Genomic DNA, 17,199 nt, shown 5'->3' on the forward strand with positions numbered 1-17,199 from the left:
TTTGACCAGCAACACCGCGCCCTCATCCGATCCCGCCAACATTGCCTCGATAAAAACTGCCCGCAAAAGGCCATTATCAAAATCCATGTACAAGCCGAACTGCTCAATAAGGAAATTGATAGTTTTGGCGACCTTGTCCAAGAAAATCGCCACTTTAGATACGTCCTCTTTGGATACGAGCGACAAGAACACCATCCCCTGAATATCGCTGGAGTCGACACCAATGATGTGCTCGAACGGGTTGGACGCAAACAGAACCAATGGCCCGTCGAGTCTATGGTCCTCGGATGTGGTTTGTTTTTCGAGCACCAAGCAGGCCTGCACGGACTTGTTTCTGGCCCTCAACATCATGTCTCCCCACAGTGCCTCACAAGCCACGGAAATTCGGCAAGTTGCCCTCTCCGCCTATCGCCCTACTACTTTCCGCATTCGGCCGATTCATATCTGTATTGTGCCAACCAATCGGCTCGGATCTTAGCTCCCTGGACAACTCAGTCGTGCTAAGAGTCTCAGGAACAGTCGCAGTGATGTTGAATGCTATATTATCGCAGTTGAAGCGAATGACACGTAGATGCATTGATTTTTCGGTGCTCGAAAAACGTTTACATTGGCTATCGTTATGTCGTACCTGGTATTTAATCCGATGATTGATCTGGGCTTTTGGCTGTTGCCATCGGCAATGTATGAAAACGCAGGGTGGCCGACAATATCTTCGGGCTTGTATTGGAGGATGTTGCGGATGTTTGAAGAGACATAGACCACGCGGATTTCGGACGTTTTGTTGTGAACCGAGAGGATGACCTGGGGATAATTATCTGGTATCCAAGCTCTGTTTTTTGTTGATGTCGTTGTTGTATTGGCAAGTGTGTGTATTTCGCGTAGTGAGCGTACGTGTTGATAAAAATACGTATAAAAACAAAATATTGAACAATATAAGAGTTGAATAATGTAATGAAAAAATAAAAAAGAATACCAGAAAAGTGGAAGAGAAAGAGCGACTAGATAGAAAAGATGACAGAGAGTTGGGTTCATGTTACAACGGGGTATAATCAAAGAGAATATTTATTTCTTCCAAGGAGAGCAATTCCTGGCTGCCCGACAGCCGCTCTTTTTATATGCTTCCTTATGACATAAAGAAACTATAATAAACCTTATCATCATTGCTCTGATTGCCACGCGCGTAATCAATTAGTCTTAGTAAGGCAATGTGCAACATCATATGCCTCAACTGTGACATTTATTCCCTATATTGGTTGTACGGAATTTTATCTCTCAAATATAATGAGCACTTCTTTTTCATTTTTTTGTGCATAATGTCTTGGGATTCACTTGTCTTTACCATTGGCGATTTACATTACTATGTACTTGTACTTGTACTTTCCTGGTTTTCTCATGTGAATCGCTTTTGTGTAATATTCTCTTTTCCCTCCACTTTTTTGGGTTCATTTCATATCCACAGATCAGATTTCTCAAACAATTAACATTTCATTGAATGCTCAAAGGATTATCACCAAATAAAATAAAATATTATGTAAACATTTATACATGGCGTGCGATCGCGCACAATAACAGCAACAACAACAATAGAAACAAGACAAAATACTTCATACATTATTTCAATCTAAAATATTAGCTCGTTCCAGTACTCGCCGATATCTGTCGTGTCGTAGTCCGATGAAATGATCTCTTCTAGAGACATATATGGAGCGCCGTCTTCCTCTTTCAAATAATCGGCCTGATGTTTTCCAGCCACCGCCAAATTGCTTGAATTGTCCCCGCCCAACCTGCGCTTCTTTTGGCACAGAAGCACAAACTTGTCGTCCGAGGCTGCCCCGAACAGCTCTACATTGATTACCCGACTATCCGCGCCGTCACTGGGGTTTTGCTTCAGCATCAGGTGCACAGCTGCGGGCGAGTGACCTTGCACAGATTTTCCAAAAACATTGCGGCCTTGGCTATATCCGCGACGCCACAAGTGTGAAAAGCGGTTGGCCGATAATCTCGTGGCTGTCGATATCGCCCCCGAATATGTTGCTAATGAATTCGTCACGAATTCCACCGTTGGGCCCTGTGTGCTTTCATCCACCCGTCTGTTAAGCACAAAGCACGCCTTGGCTCTGCTCGCCCGCGCTGTGTAGATGTGGCCTTGTTTAAGGATTCCCTTGTGACCTTTGGATACTTTGGGTACACTATATCGTTGTTCTCTGACTCCAGGGTCGCCTCTGTGTCAACAGAGACAACGGATCCAGTGTCGCAGCCAGATGTCATCTGGGCCTGCTCACTGGCACGATCAAAGTCCACTCGTATTGGAGCTTGTAGAGAATGGATTCGCTGACCCTAATGTCGCCAAGCTCTGGATATGCGAGGATTACTGTGAACAAATGGCCAGTGCAGTTGATTGAAATGGCGTGCACGTAGATTACCCGCCCGTCTTTGCACCGCATGTTGTGAGGCAGCATGGTGACGCCCAGTTCGGGGTTGTCAGCCGGCCATTGGCAGCTGTAGTGCTTGGCATGCGGGTCGTAGGAGTAGTTGAGCGCACTGGTGCCAATCATCTCCTCTGGCGTGTATCCAAGCACGCCGTAGCAGTTGCCTGAAACGTAGAGGATGTTTCGGGTCCTGCCCGCTCAAAAATCAAGACATACGAGGAGGGCATTGTTTTGACAAAATGAAAGATTAAAGTATACAAAGAAAATAAGCGCTGGAAAATAAATAATAAAATTTTGTTCGTATTGAAAGAATAAAAGAATGAGAAAAAAAGGAAGAAACAACGTTTATACCCAACCACTTTGCACTTGAAAGTTCAATGTTTAGAGTGGTCGCGCGTAGTTGACTGGTCATCTGTGGCAAATGAATAGGCACCATATCCGCTGATTTTCATATACTAAATAAACTACTTGCAATCCGATTGCCAATTTACATTCACACGCTGCAGCAATTTATTAAAAAAAAACAAGTGTCTGCTGTTGATTTTTCTTATTTTATGCGCTTTTGCAAAAGTGAACTCGATTTTATCGGGTATGTTGTGCAATGTTTTTCATTCACACTGTTCTTGTTCATTCAAATTCAGGATTCTGTTTATTTTCATTTTCCCACTGGGAAATTAAAATAAAAAGAGAATTCCAATTTAATTTAACAAGCAAAAAGTTATAAAAGGAAATCGCTGCTTGTCTCTTGGCTATTCGGAGCCGCTCGGCCTCCTAACATCCCCGCACACAGCTATCGATAGCTTGGCATTGTTCTCAGCGTCTATTGGTCGATTTTTCGTTGATTGCTCCGCTTGAGATAAAAAACGCCATTTTATATTTATGGAATGTGGCTGATAGAAAGCAAAAATTGAAAAATGAATAAAGCAAAACTAATTCTGGAAAATCTACATAAAAAATAAAACAGCGAATAAAAAAGAGGGAAGCGCGTTCTGTGAAGCGCTCTTACGCCCACTTTCCAATAATGGACATTGCCGCGCAACCGGAATACAATATGATAAAATACATAACCCTCGCAAACTTTGTATACCGGCGGAACTCGGGCGACGAAAACTCCTCAACAAGCAGGTTCACGATAGCCGAATACATGAGGATTCCAGCCGAAAGGCCGTCGAGCACACCAATGGTCAACAATGTCGAGGGCGATCTGGGAGCAAATGACTCGCGGATACCAATGCCGATAATCTGGCCCAGCGGTGTCGTCAAGGCAAATATCGACGCATTTAAAATGCCCATGAGCAGCGGCCGACGGGTAAAATGTAATGCCGAAATGCGAGTGCCCAGGGCCAAGCCCTCGAAGAACTGGTGGAAGCTGATGGCTGCCAACAAGGTCTTGAAACCGGTGCCGCCGGTAACCGCCAGTGTCATACCGACGATGATCGAGTGCAGAGCGATGCCGAGCTCGAGAATGTACGTTGACAGTTGCTTGCGCTTCTGGTCCATATCAAGAAGCATGGGCGCGTGAACGTGTCCCACATCCACGCGCTTTTCATCACCGCACTCCTCATCTTTGTACTCCGGCGTGACCTCGCCGGCGCTCGCACTCTCTGTGGCCACAGAACATCTTGCTGTATCCAAAGACGTGTTCTTATGGTGTATGAGGCGAGCGGTCAGCACATGCTCCATCAGGTGCATTGCCAGAATCGCCAGCATGGCCAGAAACCCAGGCCACGCATCAAAGTCACCCAGCCTGCCCTCCAGACACTCATCCTTGAGTGACTCTATAGAGCCATTGAGCATATGCACGAAGGCTGTGGCCAAGATGACGCCAGCGCCAAAAACTTGCCTGTAGTGAGGATCTTGGGACTGACGTTGAGCCACTTGATGTGCTTGCAGGCCACGGGAAGCAATGCGCCAAGGCCGCCGACAGAGAGGATGATGAATACAGAGGCGATTTGTAGGTTGCGGTCCCAGTCTTTAACCCCGGCGGCTGAGCACTCAATCTTGAGACTGTCCCGCACATTGGGCTCGAGAGCGGATGCTTGGCTGCTTGAACAGGCGATGACTGAAATTCTGGCAGGGCGGGTGCTGGCTGTGTGTCTACACTGTCGAATATAAATTGGTTAGATACTAAATCTGTCGGCACGATGTCGGCATCAACCGAAATAAACTGTGCATTTTGAGGTGCAGCTGCAGCGAACGGAGCAACAGACGATATTGCCAATATGGCTACCAGCGATGACAAACCAGCCTTGGAAAAACCATTGTATAATTTGAAATATGAAAATATGAAGAAAATTTTGTAGAGAAGGAATACAAAAGATGGTTAGTGATTCAAAATATTACGCATAACTATAAAAAGTGTATTCACAAAAATATTTTATTAAATTGGTGTATGTTTATATTCTTGAATCTCTACTGCTCCTCCCTGTATTTCCACTTTTCTAATTGTTCTTGATAATTACATATTGTTATAGTCAAACGTTGTCCAATTCTGCCAAAAAATAACAATGGAAAGGTCACGACATTTTTTTTGTCTGTCGCCTCAAATTTTTTCTTCGGAAAAATGTATTTTTTATTTATCTTCACGCGCACTTTCCAACATCAATGGAAAGCCACATTTGTTTTTATTCCTAGAAAATGCCAGTTTTAGCAGCTTAAATCTCGATGGTCACCCAATGCGATATTTCGAGCATAAAAACTGAGGCAACTCACGCGTCACTTTAATTGCAATTGCAATGTAGAAAAAAGATAGAAAATAACTAAAATCATGTGACAGTAGTAATTATTTTCCCACTCTCAAGCACGCGACCATTATCTCTTGATTAAGAAAATTGTTTATTTTTTATCGGCGCTAGCAAAATAAAAAAACAGCATCAATGTAAATATTTTTTAACCCAAGCTTACAATCATAATTTTAAAAAACAGAATAGTAACTTTGGATTAGTGGATAATGGGAATAGTCAAGAGTAACCCCCGGTCAATACTCATCGCATGGTCAGCCATTATCGTGGTTGGATTCGGTACATTTGTTTTCGCAAAGGATATAGTCAGCACTGAGCGGCGCACAGAGGAAATTCGTCGGATCAAGCGCGAGCGCAGGATGCACGCATATGGTTCTTACAACAAGAACCACGATGATGATGGCGAGAAGCAGCAGCAGAAGCAGCAAGATTAGGACTGGCGCATTAGAAAAAGTTTTTTTCCAGTTTTTTTTAACTTTTTATATGCCGAAACAATATTACAACCAACATCTTGATAACGGTGTATATGATATAGTAACAAAAATACGAGTACAAAAAGTAGACGCCTGATAAGCAAAGCAACTGGAATTTGCTGTACTGGACAAAAAACGTCCACACTTGTAGATCCACAGATCCACTTGCTCATTTGACAAAGCCCTGTCATGTGTTCAATAATTGACGGCCACAACTGACATTATAAGTGGATAAATCAAATCCATGCGCTGCCCGCTTGGATGAGTAGCAGCCGCACAGCAGAGGGTTGCCCTCCTTGGATTTGCGCCTGGTTGCAGCTGCTGAGTCTCTGCCAAATGATCGCACTTAATTTCCAACCTCCGTTGAAGGGTGTTAACGCACTTATCTTTTAGCGAAATTTAAAGTTAAGTGCGTAAACGCAATCTCGAAAGTTACTCTGCAGGTTGAGGATTTGTTACAGTGGAATTAGCAGGACATGGACAAAGTGCAAAATATACGCATACTGCAAATCTCCTTTTAGGGCAGGTAGGGTTTTTTTGCTGTGCATACAATACCAGAGACGGTCGGCAGGGCAACTCTGAACTCTTTTAATTTTTAAAAAGAAGCAAACATTCGTGCCGCCAGAACTCATCATCAAAAGTGTGTCTCGCCTGCTCCTAATAGTTCCTTTTTATTTTTTATTATTTTTCTGTTTGTATCGATTTTCCCTTTCTTTTTTCTTTCCCAAAAAAATTTTCGTGCTATTTTGGCTTTTCAATCCAGATTCTTAAATTTATATTCTTTTTCTCTCGAATTTCTCAATTTTCTCAATTTTCTTTGTTGCTTTATATATTCTAAAACATGAGCGAGGCAGAGAGCGTCGAAAGCAAGCGTAAGCGGCAAGACAGCATCAACAAGAGCCAAGTCACCGACGAAATTGTTACTCCCGAAGCAGAACCCCACTCGAAGCAGCATCAGCCGAGGACCCAACAGTCACAGAGGTATCAAGCCCAGCCAAAAGGCCACGCACAAGCGAAGACGGTGAAGAAAACACATCAGGCAGCGAAGAGGCCAATGTCGCAACAAAGTCTGTAAAGGCAATCGAGTTGGATCAGAAAGACAAAAAGGAGCCTGTTGCCGCCGCCGCCACACCTGTGTTTGGGTCCCGATTTGGCTTTGGTATGGGCGGATTTGCCAGCGCTGCCAAAAAGGCCTCGCCATTTGCAGCGTTTACTAGCGGCGCGATGAGCAGTGGGTTTGCCAAATACGCAGCCAAAAAGGAAGAGCCCATGGGAGACAGCGCCGATGAAGGCAGTTCGTCTGCCGGTAAGTGGTCGCAAGAGGCGGCGCCAGTGCGCAGCGCCCAGGACGACCGGTCATTTGGAGACATGCTGGCCGTTCAGGGCGCGCAATCCCTCGAGGGCTGCCCGACACCCACCTGCCCTATAACCCCCATTGTGCCCTCCGGCCCCGTCCTCACTTTCGAAGAGGACGAGACCTGCCTGTTCACGACAAAGGCCAAGCTCTTTGCGCTTGTTGCGGGCAATTGGAAGGAGCGCGGCGGCGGCCAGTTAAGATCAACCGCCATAACGAAAACCATGCGCGCCGCCGCATGGTTATGCGCACCGATCTCACCTTCCGCCTCATCCTCAACTCGCCCATGTTCAGCGGTATGAAGGCCGAGTGCGAGCGCAAGTTTGTTCGCTTTGGCTGCATCGATGCAGAGACCAAATTGCCCACGACGCTGGCGTTGAGATTTCCCAATGAGGCCGCTGCTGCGTCTGCGCACGCTGCGATTGTGGAAAACATCCCGCGGGATGTGGCTGAGGAGACGCTCCCCAAGGAGGACAGCAAAGAAGAGACTGAGGGTGGGGAGAGCGGTAGTGAGGCCAGTGAAAGCGCTGTGAGCAGCCGTGCGTCGAGCCAGGCCGTAGAGGACAGGCCAGATGAGGCGGAGCAGGAGGAGGCGGAGGAGGCTGAGGCGAACGAGCCGAGCAGGTGGAAGATCGCGAGGAAGAAGAAGAGGAGAAGAGCTGGACTCGGAGAACGAAGCGGATAACAGCGAAGATGACGCCGATGGGCAAAAGAAGGCTGGTCCCAACTCCCAATAAACACTGACATGTCCTTTTGGTTACGCTGTTTTCTGGGGGTCAATGCAGGCCTCATTTGACGCAGTGTGGGTCTGACCCACCCAGCTGTCATACAAAAAACAATGGCGGCCTTGTCGGTGACACGTCCGCAGTCCTACACTTTCATCGCAATATCCCTCCCTCTCTTTGCAGTACTTTCAATATATTATTATCCATCCACGCCTTTATTCGTATCTCAAGCGGACCTCACGCCTGCAGGGCGCTGCCATACGCGTAGCCACCATCTGACCGCCGGCGGCTGAAAAGCCGGTTCCCTCGGAATCCAGCCGAATAACATCCCCGGCTTGACCTTAACTTGACACACAAAGCACACACCTGTAGGCTCGACAAAGTTGCCCACACACCGGTGGCACAAGGCGTGGCCACAGGGGCGCAGCACGTCGACCTTTGAGCTATTCAGCAGCTCCTTGTCGCACGATGGACACAGCTTATTCCCCTTTGCGTCGCTGCGGAATTGCACTGCCACCAGTGATTTGAGCTTCAGACTGTGCGGCAGCGATGCGTGGCATTGGACGGTGCGGCTGCTGGGATCTGCCATTGAAAGTTTGGTTTCGGGCGCCATGCTGGGAACCCAAAAGCTTGTCAGCCGAGGCTTTGCATTTTTGCCTTCTTCTTGCGCCTCCGGTTGGATTCCAGACTCTGCTTCGTCCTTGTGCTTAATCTTTGCCAGAGCAAACACTGGACGCTGCTCACTACTGCCACCGACGCCGTCGCCGCTCTTATCTTCAATCATTAGTTTCTTCCGACCGTCACTCTCACTGCCACCCTCTGATTGCCCCTGGTCCTCATAGCCCTCACCCTGCTCCGCCGCGCGTTTCTCGACTCGCTTTGCTCGCCACTTCCAAGCCCAACCTCGCGCTTCAAATACTTTTGCACCTCCCTCTCGTCCTCCTCCTTCCTCTTCCCCCTTTTTGCCTCATCCTCCCTCTTCATAAACAACGCGTATTCCTTTTTTGCCAGCTCGATAGACTGTTTTTGCTCCAATATGTTGTTCAGCACGCACTCCTTGCATGACACGTGTCCCTTGGTGCATGTCATTGGGCTGCGCGCAGTATTGAGACATAGGTGGCATGAGTCAAAGCGGCGTTTGGTGTCACTGCCTAGACGTTTGCTTTTGGTGCCATAGTCTACCATTTGGCGCTCGGCGTAGGTAAAAACCCCAGAGGCGGTGTTGTTTTTCGAATGCCGGACCATTATGTAGAATGTTTGTGGATTTTTTTGAAATATATAGGTTTAAAAGAAAAATATTAAAATATTGCCTTTATTGGATTATACCAAAATAAAACAAAAGCATAATCAACCACAACTTATTGTATGGGTCAAATAGCTTCAACTCGCGTGAATGCGGGGCCAGTTTGTTATAGGGGCATGTAGCAAGGTCTGTAATATAACCCCATGACTGATTTCAAAATAAAGTAGTAAATTCACAGATCATTGAAGGCGCACTTTTGACACGCCTGCTTCCTACCAATTATTTGGTTTCCAGACAAAGTGCACTGCAAAAAAAGATATTCCCAAGTAAATCCGACTTGGCAGTGCTGGATCTGTCGGGAATTGGCACAAAAAATCACAACAGTGCCTTTACAATCCAATCATCCATATATTTTGCACACTCTATACCCCGCCCATTTGTGCGAATCACTTGGACTACCCAGGCTCATAAATTGGTATTAAATCAGCAGCACAAAAAACAAAACATGACGAATCTTAAATTGGAATGTTCCGGTCGTTTAAATCTGCGATCTGCTGTTTTTTTGTTAAAGATTCGCTGGTATTCGCTATCAGACACCACTGCACACAGGTTGTGTATATTTTGCCGCTCGCACAACCTAATAAAAATACATGGCAATATTCCAAAATAACAATAGTTTTGGTGCATTTTTAAAAATATACCAATTTGCGTAATTATCCCCGAATTTATATTTAGAATATGATGCTTTTATATCTATCATGAAATGGGAACCCCGTGGGGTCCAGATCGACAGGCTATTGGGATTAACACGGGCGGAAGCTCGTACATTTCAACCGAAGCGTCAACAACATTAATACCGTTCTTAATAAGCCGCACTAATAAATTGTACCAGATAAACAATACTTTTGAATTGACAGCCAGCTAAGTAATATGCCGCTACGCACACACTAATCACATTGGTAGATGGCCCGCTTCTTGTTTTGTTGCATTCTCTAAAGATGCACCTCGCGTCGATCTATCTTGTTTTAACTAATTTTGCTTTAGTTTGCTACATGTCACCCGATTGGTTCCTCGAAATAATGTCTATGCAGGCATTAAACACACTGACGATTCCATGACAACACGGAACAACCCCCCTATCTCCAATTTCTAAATATATGCGTAATAAATGTTTGATGTGCATAAAGTAAACACAGAAAGCTGCTGGCGATGTGCTGCACTTATTAGCGCAACATTATAAATAAAAACACTAAAATAAAAATTAAAGTATTGAGAAAAATATGTGCACTGCTGAATAATAATATTGTTGCTTCCTTTTTTTTGAGAAAAAAAAACTGCATATGTGTTGACAGCGACAGCAAATTTTTTTTTGGACAGAGTTTCAAATACCAGTGTGCAAGACAGCACACAAACTCAAATCCATATACATATATAAGCACACGGTACTCCCTCATTGTTCAAATGGAATGTGTATTCCTAGTTTACTTTATTTTACTTTATATTTTAAAATAAAATATATCCTACTAATATTATTAAGGAATTTTATTATTTACACATAACCATTAATTAATTATACTTTATTTATTTAAAAATTAACTAAGCTTTATTCTGCTATCAAACACATTCCTATAAAAAAATACTTGACCACAACACATATAACATATTTATTTATAAACAATGGGCAACCAACTGTCTTTTACTTTGACTGAGACCGAGCTGCAGCGCCAAAAGAACGCCGAGGAAATGGACCTGAAGTTGGATCCGCGAGGCATGGCCGACATGATCATGCTGATTGTCATTTCGATGATCTATTCGTTCAATTTCTTGGCTGTCATGTACATGTTGCGGAATCGGAACTATGCGCCAATCAAGTCCAAAAATGTCATAGTCATGGCACTGATCATGGCTGTTTCCGTCGTATGGTTCGTCGGCGACCTGCAGTCCAATGCACATCTACCTGTTGCCGGCACGCTTCTGACCAACTGTAAGGCATTTGGCGTGTGGATGCGGGTTATCATTGGCGCGGGCGGCATGTGCTCTCTGGCCGCGTTTAGGGCATACGGACTGTACCGTGTATTTTACTTGCACAAGCCGTTCCATGGGCTGGGCCTCTACTTGCCGTTTGTCATCTACTGGCTGTGCGCACTTGTTGTTGGGCTGACCTCACAACTTATCAAGCCATCCATGACGACTGAGTACATTCCAGAACTCGACATGTGTACTTACCGCCAGAATTTTCTTACTTCGTTGTTTACTTTTCTCTGGGTGAGCGGGTCCATGGTAGCCATTACACATTGGATGATTCGCAATATCAAGAGCTCGTTCAACGAGACCCACGAGATAATGGCCACGTGCGCGATAATGTTTGTCGTTCTTCTCATCTCGACAATCGTGAATTACATAAACCCGATGTACTTGGTAAACTATACTCTGCGCATACTGATTACGTCGACCAACCATTTTGCAGCCAACTCTCTGTGGTGGCTTATCATGGGCAAGCCCATCTACAAGTGCATGTTTGATCGGAATCGCTACTACACATGTGGATACACAAGCTGCGCAAGGACGGACTGCAGAAGGAGTACGAGGTCGATACAAAGTCGCTTTTGGCCGACCATATTGTCCTGACAGACTCTTACGGCAAGTGTGGCAGGTCGGTGTCAGGGAGTACGGTTTGCTACACGAACACCGGCTCCTTCTACGAGCAAAGTAACAAAATTCCGCACTCAAGGATGTTGACTCCAGAGACACCGCTTACGCCAACTTTGTCCTGTCTTCCAAGAGAACCTCGTTTCTGAATGTAGACGCTGCAAGTGAACGGGCCATTCGGATTTCAATTGGAGATGGTCTATGTCAGGGGCAAATCCTGACTGACTGTCCTGACCACTGCATTGTAGCACTCAATGAGTCGCGGCTGTACGCACCGATTTCAGTTCCCGATGCTGCTGCCATGCCGCCGCTCAAGCTGAGTGCCGCTCACGTCAGGCACCTGGACTATTACAACCAATCCGAGCGTCAGCTGCTCTAATTTTATTATTAGTTTTATTCATGTAACCCCAAAAATATAATTTTTTTTAAAAACATTTTCTTGGGTCGATTTTATAGTTATCAAGATACCATTGATAACATCTTTAACATAACTAAATGTATGATATATATGAAATTTGTTAAAACTTTACAATGTTTATATTGTTTTGTAACTAGTATTTTTTTTTTTTTTTTTTTTTTTTTTTTTTTTTTTTTTTTTTTTTTTTTTTTTTTTTTTTTATAACTACAAACACATATACACAAGTGCTAAAAAAATTTTTATTTAATACTACACTCTGCTACGATGTTTAAAAGTTCTCCTTATTGTAATAAAACTTTGTTCCGTCCTGTCCCTTGCTTGACCACTTCTTCGCAGCCGACCCAATAGTGGAGCCCATCTTATGAGGCCCACAAAAGAATACACCAACATCTGTCGCTGGATGTTCATGCGCGACAGCCCTGAAAATCAGATCCAAATTGGGTCTCCCAAACTTCGTGGGACTGCGCAACCCCGTAATGGGATCAACGTCGCCGACATTCAAGTGAATATGCGTCATCTGCGTAAAATTCAGCTTTCCCGTCAAATACGTATGGATCTCAATCATACTATCGTCCTGACCGACTGATGGCCGACCAAGGGAGTAGGATCCAATATCATGGTCCATTTCCAACCGCGCCTCGTCTTCCTCCTCGATGGCTTTGAGGAGATCCTGAAACCACTCGAACGACTTGGTGTCTCGCTGCGTCCAGAAAAAATATACCTTGCGCAGCCGGAATGACCCCTCGGGGTAGCTCAGTCGATACCAGATGGACTTGAGCACGCTGGCAAAGGGCGTGCACCCAATACCCGCGCAGAACAACATGGCGATCTCATGGTTAAACACATCCTCCGACGCCGAGCCAAAAGGTCCATCCACAAGCACCTGCGGCAATATGTTGGCCGTCTGATGGGGAACAATGGATGGCTGTGAAGACGCAGAGGCACCCAGGCGGTTGGATATGACTCCCATAGGCATGGATTCCCACTCCTCATCCTTGTCACCATTCACAATGGCGTGCAGCTCCTGCATGTCGTCGGCAACCGCCGTCGACCCGCTGCCACTGGGTCTCCCCGATGATCCCATCTGGCTCTCAAGCAAGTACTCGTCCTGCAACTGCTTCAGCGTCGGAACTTTAGACGCATCATCACCCATCGGTCCGCGATTATTCAGGTAATGATGGTGGCTGGGTGCAGCAGGATGTCCAGTATTTGCCGACGACCGCGACCGCATCCGGCCATTGCTTGTAGTGGGCCTTTGAGAGCCGGTGACATACTGGGACAGACGCGAGGTCAGGCTCGCACGCTGGTTCTGGTTCTGGCTACTAAAGTAGTTGGTCATGTCCTCGAGTCCACTACCATCAGACCGGTCGATCAGCAGCATGGTGTTGCGGCGGTTACTCGACAGGGCGTATTGCGGCGCTCGCGGTTACCCCGGGCAGCAGAGAGCGGGGAATACGCCATGCTGTCCCTACCAAGCGCATACGCCGATCCAGGAGCACCAGGTGCAGGCAGCACACCGGCATCCCTAATCGCCTGGGAGTCGGCCAAGGGCTTCTTGGTCTTTCTTGCACTCCTCGGCTCAGCATCCGCATTGCCACTCGCCAAGGAAACCTCCAGGGCCTTCCAGTGCTCATCCTTGGCACCCAAGGCCTCCGAAAATGACTTCGTCCAGTCACCGACAACCCGAACATGCACCGAAACGTAGTCCTCCTCAGGCGCACTCGTCAGCGTGAAAGGGTGCCACTGCTGCGTGGACACTGCCGGACAGCACAAAAACGCATACTGGCCGGCCTGACCTTGAACCCGCGGGGCTTCTTAAACTGCACCTCGATGACCTTGCCCGGATGCAAAATAACCTTCTGCACTTCATGTCCTTTGCCCTCCAGTTTGCCCTAAACTCCCTTGAAAGCCGCTCGAAAAGATAAATGACGCCACTGGCCACCCAGTACTTCCAAAACGCAGCACCTGTGCTGCAAAACGGCGGCAAATTGGACTTTAGCAAGCAAAAGCCGCCGTGGATCGAGAAGCAGGCAAAGTAAAGCACGTACAAGTGATGCAGGTTCCAGAATAAATTGAAATGCTTCTGCCGAATCTTCACATACCCGGTGACGCCCATAATGATCATGCAAAACATCATCAAGTGGCCGGTGATGCTATGGCCGGTGGTAAATAGGATCCGCCAGTATGGCACGCCAGTGACCTGCGACACGACATAGTAGTTCCTGTAATGCGCGCCGGCATGCACCAAGGTGAATAGAAGAATAGAGTAGCCGACAAGCTTATGGAACAGCAGCGCGTGGTCAAACGGAATAACGCGATTCAACGGCGTCGTGCGAATCCACGAAATAACCGTGCGGCAAATAGGCAGCAGCACGAGGGCGGTGTTCACGTGCAGGACCAGTGCGGCGGACCGCGCTGCTATAAAGGAGCCGCCGAGGAGCTCATGCATATTTTGCCACAGCGGGTAGTACCGGTAGTTGACCGCCGCCAGGGAGTAGAGCAGGGATTGGATGAGAATCCAGAACCCCAGGTATAGGTACATTTTTCCGTCGTTGATCATCCAGAGCTCGAGCCGGTGGAGCAGCGTGCGTTGTCGCGGACGAACGTCCGAGTATGTTGAGTTTTTGAGGTCCAACATTTTTGGAATTTGGAGTAAGGAAAATACAGTAGTAATAACAATAAAGTGGAAAGGACGAAGAAAATGAAAGTGAAGGAAGGTGAGAGATGAACAAATTATAAAAGGCGGTGTCTGTGTGTGTGGATGAAAAGCGAAAGGAGAAAAACGAGGTGGACCAAAATAGATCTTGTGCTCCCCTTTCAGCCCGTCCGTCTTTGGTGTGGGAGCGAAAAAAGGGTGTATTGTCGATGATTTTTCGCAGAAAGGAATAATGAAAATTATTTTACACAAAAAGCAGATTAAAAATGGCACGATTTTAAACGAAAGAATGAAAAGAAAAAAGGCCAATATAAATTTGTCCTTTCTTTCAGTCACAATCACCCACCCCCTTTTGATTGCGTTCACACTGAAGAGGGATATCATCCAACCAAAAAGTCCGGCACTCCGTCATCGCAAAGCAGCATATCGAAATCGTGGTCGGCACCATCGTGGTCGGAACCATTGTTCCTTCGGTGATGCTTCGCGCTGCCGCTGCCATTGTTGCTGTCACCACCGTCAGCAAACAGAGCCGGGCGCTTGCGCAATAATGGCTGCGTTTCCGACTGCAATCCTCCTCGCGTGGCGACAGTAGACAGAACAGGCAGCGTCGTCATCGCTTCGCTCGTCAGCGACAACCGCGCCACACCCGGCCACCCGGCGTCAGCGTCGACCTCGACGTCGCCAGCCAGATCATCCCAGCGCCGCGCCAGCTGCAACGCCCGGCTCCTGGCCGCGCTGGCCGGCTCTGCTGCGGCATCCACCGGCGCCGCAGCGGCCTCAGCCAAACACCGCACGGCCCAGCCAGCGCCTCCAGCAGCGGTGCCATTCAGAGCAGCGGCAGACGGACTCAGGCAGCAGCCGCCGACCGCGCGCTGCAGCTCCTCGAGCCGCGCCCTCAGCCTCCCGAGCCGCTCCACGCGCTCGCTCTGCGCGGCCAGCGCTTCCTGCAGCACCACAAGCCGTGCGCCGACATCCGGCAGCAGCGGCGGCTCCGCCCGCGCTTGCCGCGCAAGCTGCAGCGTCGGCGACGAAAGCGCGCCGCGCAGCGCGCCAACGCAGGCGCCGGCCATCCGCACGACAGCGTGCAGGTCGACGCTGGCGCCGCGGAACGGCTGCACGTGCTCGGCGCCCAGCCACCGCGCCCACTCATTGGCCAGCTGCGGCGCCGGCGCAACACGCACGTGGCTGCGGTCGAGCCGCACATTGTTGGCTCGCCGCTCAACCACCGAGTCGACCGTCGCCACCGCCGCCGCGTGCCGCTCGACCCACCCGGCACTGCGCTCCCATAAGGCGCGCGCCTCCGCTGCCCGCCGCTCCAGCGCCCGCTCTATATCCTCGGCCGAAGCATCGACTGCCGGCACATCGGCCGCCTGGGCCATGCGGTGCCGGCACGTGCGGAAGCGACGATGCACGTGGTCGCGCTGCTCCCGCGCCCGCGCCGTCTGCGCCTCGGCAGCGCTCTTGGCCGCCTGCCACTGCCGCTGCGCACGCAGCCGGTCGCTGGTCCGCCTAGCGTACCGCTCACGACACGCCGCAACGCCCCCCTGGTCCTCCTGGTCCCCCCGGTCCCCCTGGCTATCCTTGTCCCCTGGCCGCGCCAGATGCACCCGCCACGGCCCATCAACCAAGTGTACGGCCACGACGCGCGCCAGCGCCCACAGCATCGACTCGAAGCGCACCCCGCGGCTCTCATCCACAAACGACCTGCGCACTGGCACATCGCCGGGCCACCGCCCATCCTGCCGCTCCAGCGACTCGCGCCGCAGCTCGTCGAGCCACCGGAACACGTGCGTGCGAAAGCCCCGTGCTTGTCGCGGATCGGCGATTGGCCAGCAGTCTGCGAGGTCGCGTTGCGCCCGTGCGCTGTCGAGGTGCGTTAGAAGAAAGTGCAGCAGAAGCTCGGCCGCTTTGGCGTGGAAAATGCCGGTTTCGAATACCTGCGCGTCCAGCCGCACGCCTGAGTACGACCCTGCGCACGCCGCCGATGCGTCGAAGCCCATTGCAAGGATCGTCTGCCAGAACTCGCGCCGCCGCTCATCGGCGCCGGCTGGCTGGGCGCGACAGTGTCGTTCATCGTCTGATATGCGCCTACACTTCGAGAAAGCCCACCTGCAATCTGATCAGTGGATTGTGATTATCATATGTGCGTGTCGGAATTCATACAGAACATTATTGGAATGGATGCGTGCTCAGCTGTGGGTGCTTGTTTTCAATGGGATTCTGCACAGCGACTGTAGAAACGCCGTTGCAAAAGACAAAATGCTGGTTGACTAGTACGCATAGAACCCAACAACAAACCCAGAAAATGGCATGAATAAATGTCGATGGTTGCCTTTACGGCACAACACCCAGCACACAAAAAGTAAACACCCTTGTGTCTTGGGCGCTTTGCGTCTTATAGAATGCAAAAAGAACAACTCACAAGAGATGTATTGCAGAAAACACAGCCGCCTATAAAAACCATCGTGTCCTTCCTCCATTTCTTCCTCTCTCCTTCTCACCCAGATCCAA

General features: G+C 48.6%; 10 protein-coding genes across 10 annotated transcripts; 3 read left to right on the forward strand and 7 right to left on the reverse strand.

The window, feature by feature from the left end:
* Nucleotides 1-444: 444 nt before the first annotated feature.
* Nucleotides 445-1,112, reverse strand: BX661DRAFT_38059 (uncharacterized protein). Its single transcript, XM_051539116.1, has one exon. The coding sequence runs from the start codon at nucleotides 1,030-1,032 to the stop codon at nucleotides 538-540; it is 495 nt and encodes a 164-aa protein (XP_051390488.1). The 5' UTR covers nucleotides 1,033-1,112; the 3' UTR covers nucleotides 445-537.
* A 1,152-nt stretch (nucleotides 1,113-2,264) lies between these two features.
* Nucleotides 2,265-2,656, reverse strand: BX661DRAFT_171926 (uncharacterized protein; the record flags this gene model as incomplete). The annotated part of the gene is made up of 2 exons (XM_051533743.1): nucleotides 2,265-2,619; nucleotides 2,646-2,656. 2 exons carry the CDS (start codon nucleotides 2,654-2,656, stop codon nucleotides 2,265-2,267), a joined length of 366 nt encoding a protein of 121 aa, XP_051390489.1.
* Nucleotides 2,657-3,317: 661 nt separating this feature from the next.
* Nucleotides 3,318-4,748, reverse strand: BX661DRAFT_184497 (ZIP zinc transporter-domain-containing protein). Its single transcript, XM_051536525.1, is given in 4 exon segments — nucleotides 3,318-4,267; nucleotides 4,294-4,475; nucleotides 4,493-4,677; nucleotides 4,689-4,748. 4 exon segments carry the CDS (start codon nucleotides 4,689-4,691, stop codon nucleotides 3,432-3,434), a joined length of 1,206 nt encoding a protein of 401 aa, XP_051390490.1. The 5' UTR covers nucleotides 4,692-4,748; the 3' UTR covers nucleotides 3,318-3,431.
* Nucleotides 4,749-5,314: 566 nt separating this feature from the next.
* Nucleotides 5,315-5,728, forward strand: BX661DRAFT_184498 (uncharacterized protein). The gene has a single exon (XM_051536526.1). The coding sequence runs from the start codon at nucleotides 5,380-5,382 to the stop codon at nucleotides 5,602-5,604; it is 225 nt and encodes a 74-aa protein (XP_051390491.1). The 5' UTR covers nucleotides 5,315-5,379; the 3' UTR covers nucleotides 5,605-5,728.
* Nucleotides 5,729-6,484: 756 nt separating this feature from the next.
* BX661DRAFT_171928 (uncharacterized protein) lies at nucleotides 6,485-7,734 on the forward strand (the record flags this gene model as incomplete). Its single annotated transcript, XM_051533744.1, has 4 exons — nucleotides 6,485-6,624; nucleotides 6,645-6,949; nucleotides 7,027-7,536; nucleotides 7,622-7,734. The coding sequence occupies 4 exons, from the start codon at nucleotides 6,485-6,487 to the stop codon at nucleotides 7,732-7,734; spliced, it is 1,068 nt and encodes a 355-aa protein (XP_051390492.1).
* Nucleotides 7,735-7,937: 203 nt separating this feature from the next.
* On the reverse strand, nucleotides 7,938-8,967 carry BX661DRAFT_194151 (uncharacterized protein; the record flags this gene model as incomplete). Its single annotated transcript, XM_051537854.1, is given in 3 exon segments — nucleotides 7,938-8,062; nucleotides 8,074-8,434; nucleotides 8,572-8,967. The coding sequence occupies 3 exon segments, from the start codon at nucleotides 8,965-8,967 to the stop codon at nucleotides 7,938-7,940; spliced, it is 882 nt and encodes a 293-aa protein (XP_051390493.1).
* Nucleotides 8,968-10,449: 1,482 nt separating this feature from the next.
* BX661DRAFT_184501 (uncharacterized protein) lies at nucleotides 10,450-11,264 on the reverse strand. The gene has a single exon (XM_051536527.1). It carries the CDS (start codon nucleotides 10,916-10,918, stop codon nucleotides 10,634-10,636), a length of 285 nt encoding a protein of 94 aa, XP_051390494.1. The 5' UTR covers nucleotides 10,919-11,264; the 3' UTR covers nucleotides 10,450-10,633.
* A 19-nt stretch (nucleotides 11,265-11,283) lies between these two features.
* BX661DRAFT_184502 (uncharacterized protein) lies at nucleotides 11,284-12,046 on the forward strand. The gene is made up of 3 exons (XM_051536528.1): nucleotides 11,284-11,507; nucleotides 11,597-11,674; nucleotides 11,713-12,046. The coding sequence occupies exons 1-3, from the start codon at nucleotides 11,309-11,311 to the stop codon at nucleotides 11,991-11,993; spliced, it is 558 nt and encodes a 185-aa protein (XP_051390495.1). The 5' UTR covers nucleotides 11,284-11,308; the 3' UTR covers nucleotides 11,994-12,046.
* Nucleotides 12,047-12,300: 254 nt separating this feature from the next.
* On the reverse strand, nucleotides 12,301-14,670 carry BX661DRAFT_194152 (ferric reductase NAD binding domain-containing protein; the record flags this gene model as incomplete). Its single annotated transcript, XM_051537855.1, has 4 exons — nucleotides 12,301-12,936; nucleotides 13,644-13,823; nucleotides 13,859-13,891; nucleotides 13,963-14,670. The coding sequence occupies 4 exons, from the start codon at nucleotides 14,668-14,670 to the stop codon at nucleotides 12,301-12,303; spliced, it is 1,557 nt and encodes a 518-aa protein (XP_051390496.1).
* Nucleotides 14,671-15,068: 398 nt separating this feature from the next.
* Nucleotides 15,069-16,762, reverse strand: BX661DRAFT_199268 (HAUS augmin-like complex subunit 6 N-terminus-domain-containing protein; the record flags this gene model as incomplete). The annotated part of the gene is made up of 2 exons (XM_051538310.1): nucleotides 15,069-16,721; nucleotides 16,751-16,762. The coding sequence occupies 2 exons, from the start codon at nucleotides 16,760-16,762 to the stop codon at nucleotides 15,069-15,071; spliced, it is 1,665 nt and encodes a 554-aa protein (XP_051390497.1).
* Nucleotides 16,763-17,199: the final 437 nt, after the last annotated feature.

The sequence above is a fragment of the Kickxella alabastrina genome (assembly GCF_025024165.1).
Source record: "Kickxella alabastrina strain RSA 675 chromosome Unknown BX661scaffold_16, whole genome shotgun sequence".
NCBI classification, from domain to species: domain Eukaryota; kingdom Fungi; phylum Kickxellomycota; class Kickxellomycetes; order Kickxellales; family Kickxellaceae; genus Kickxella; species Kickxella alabastrina.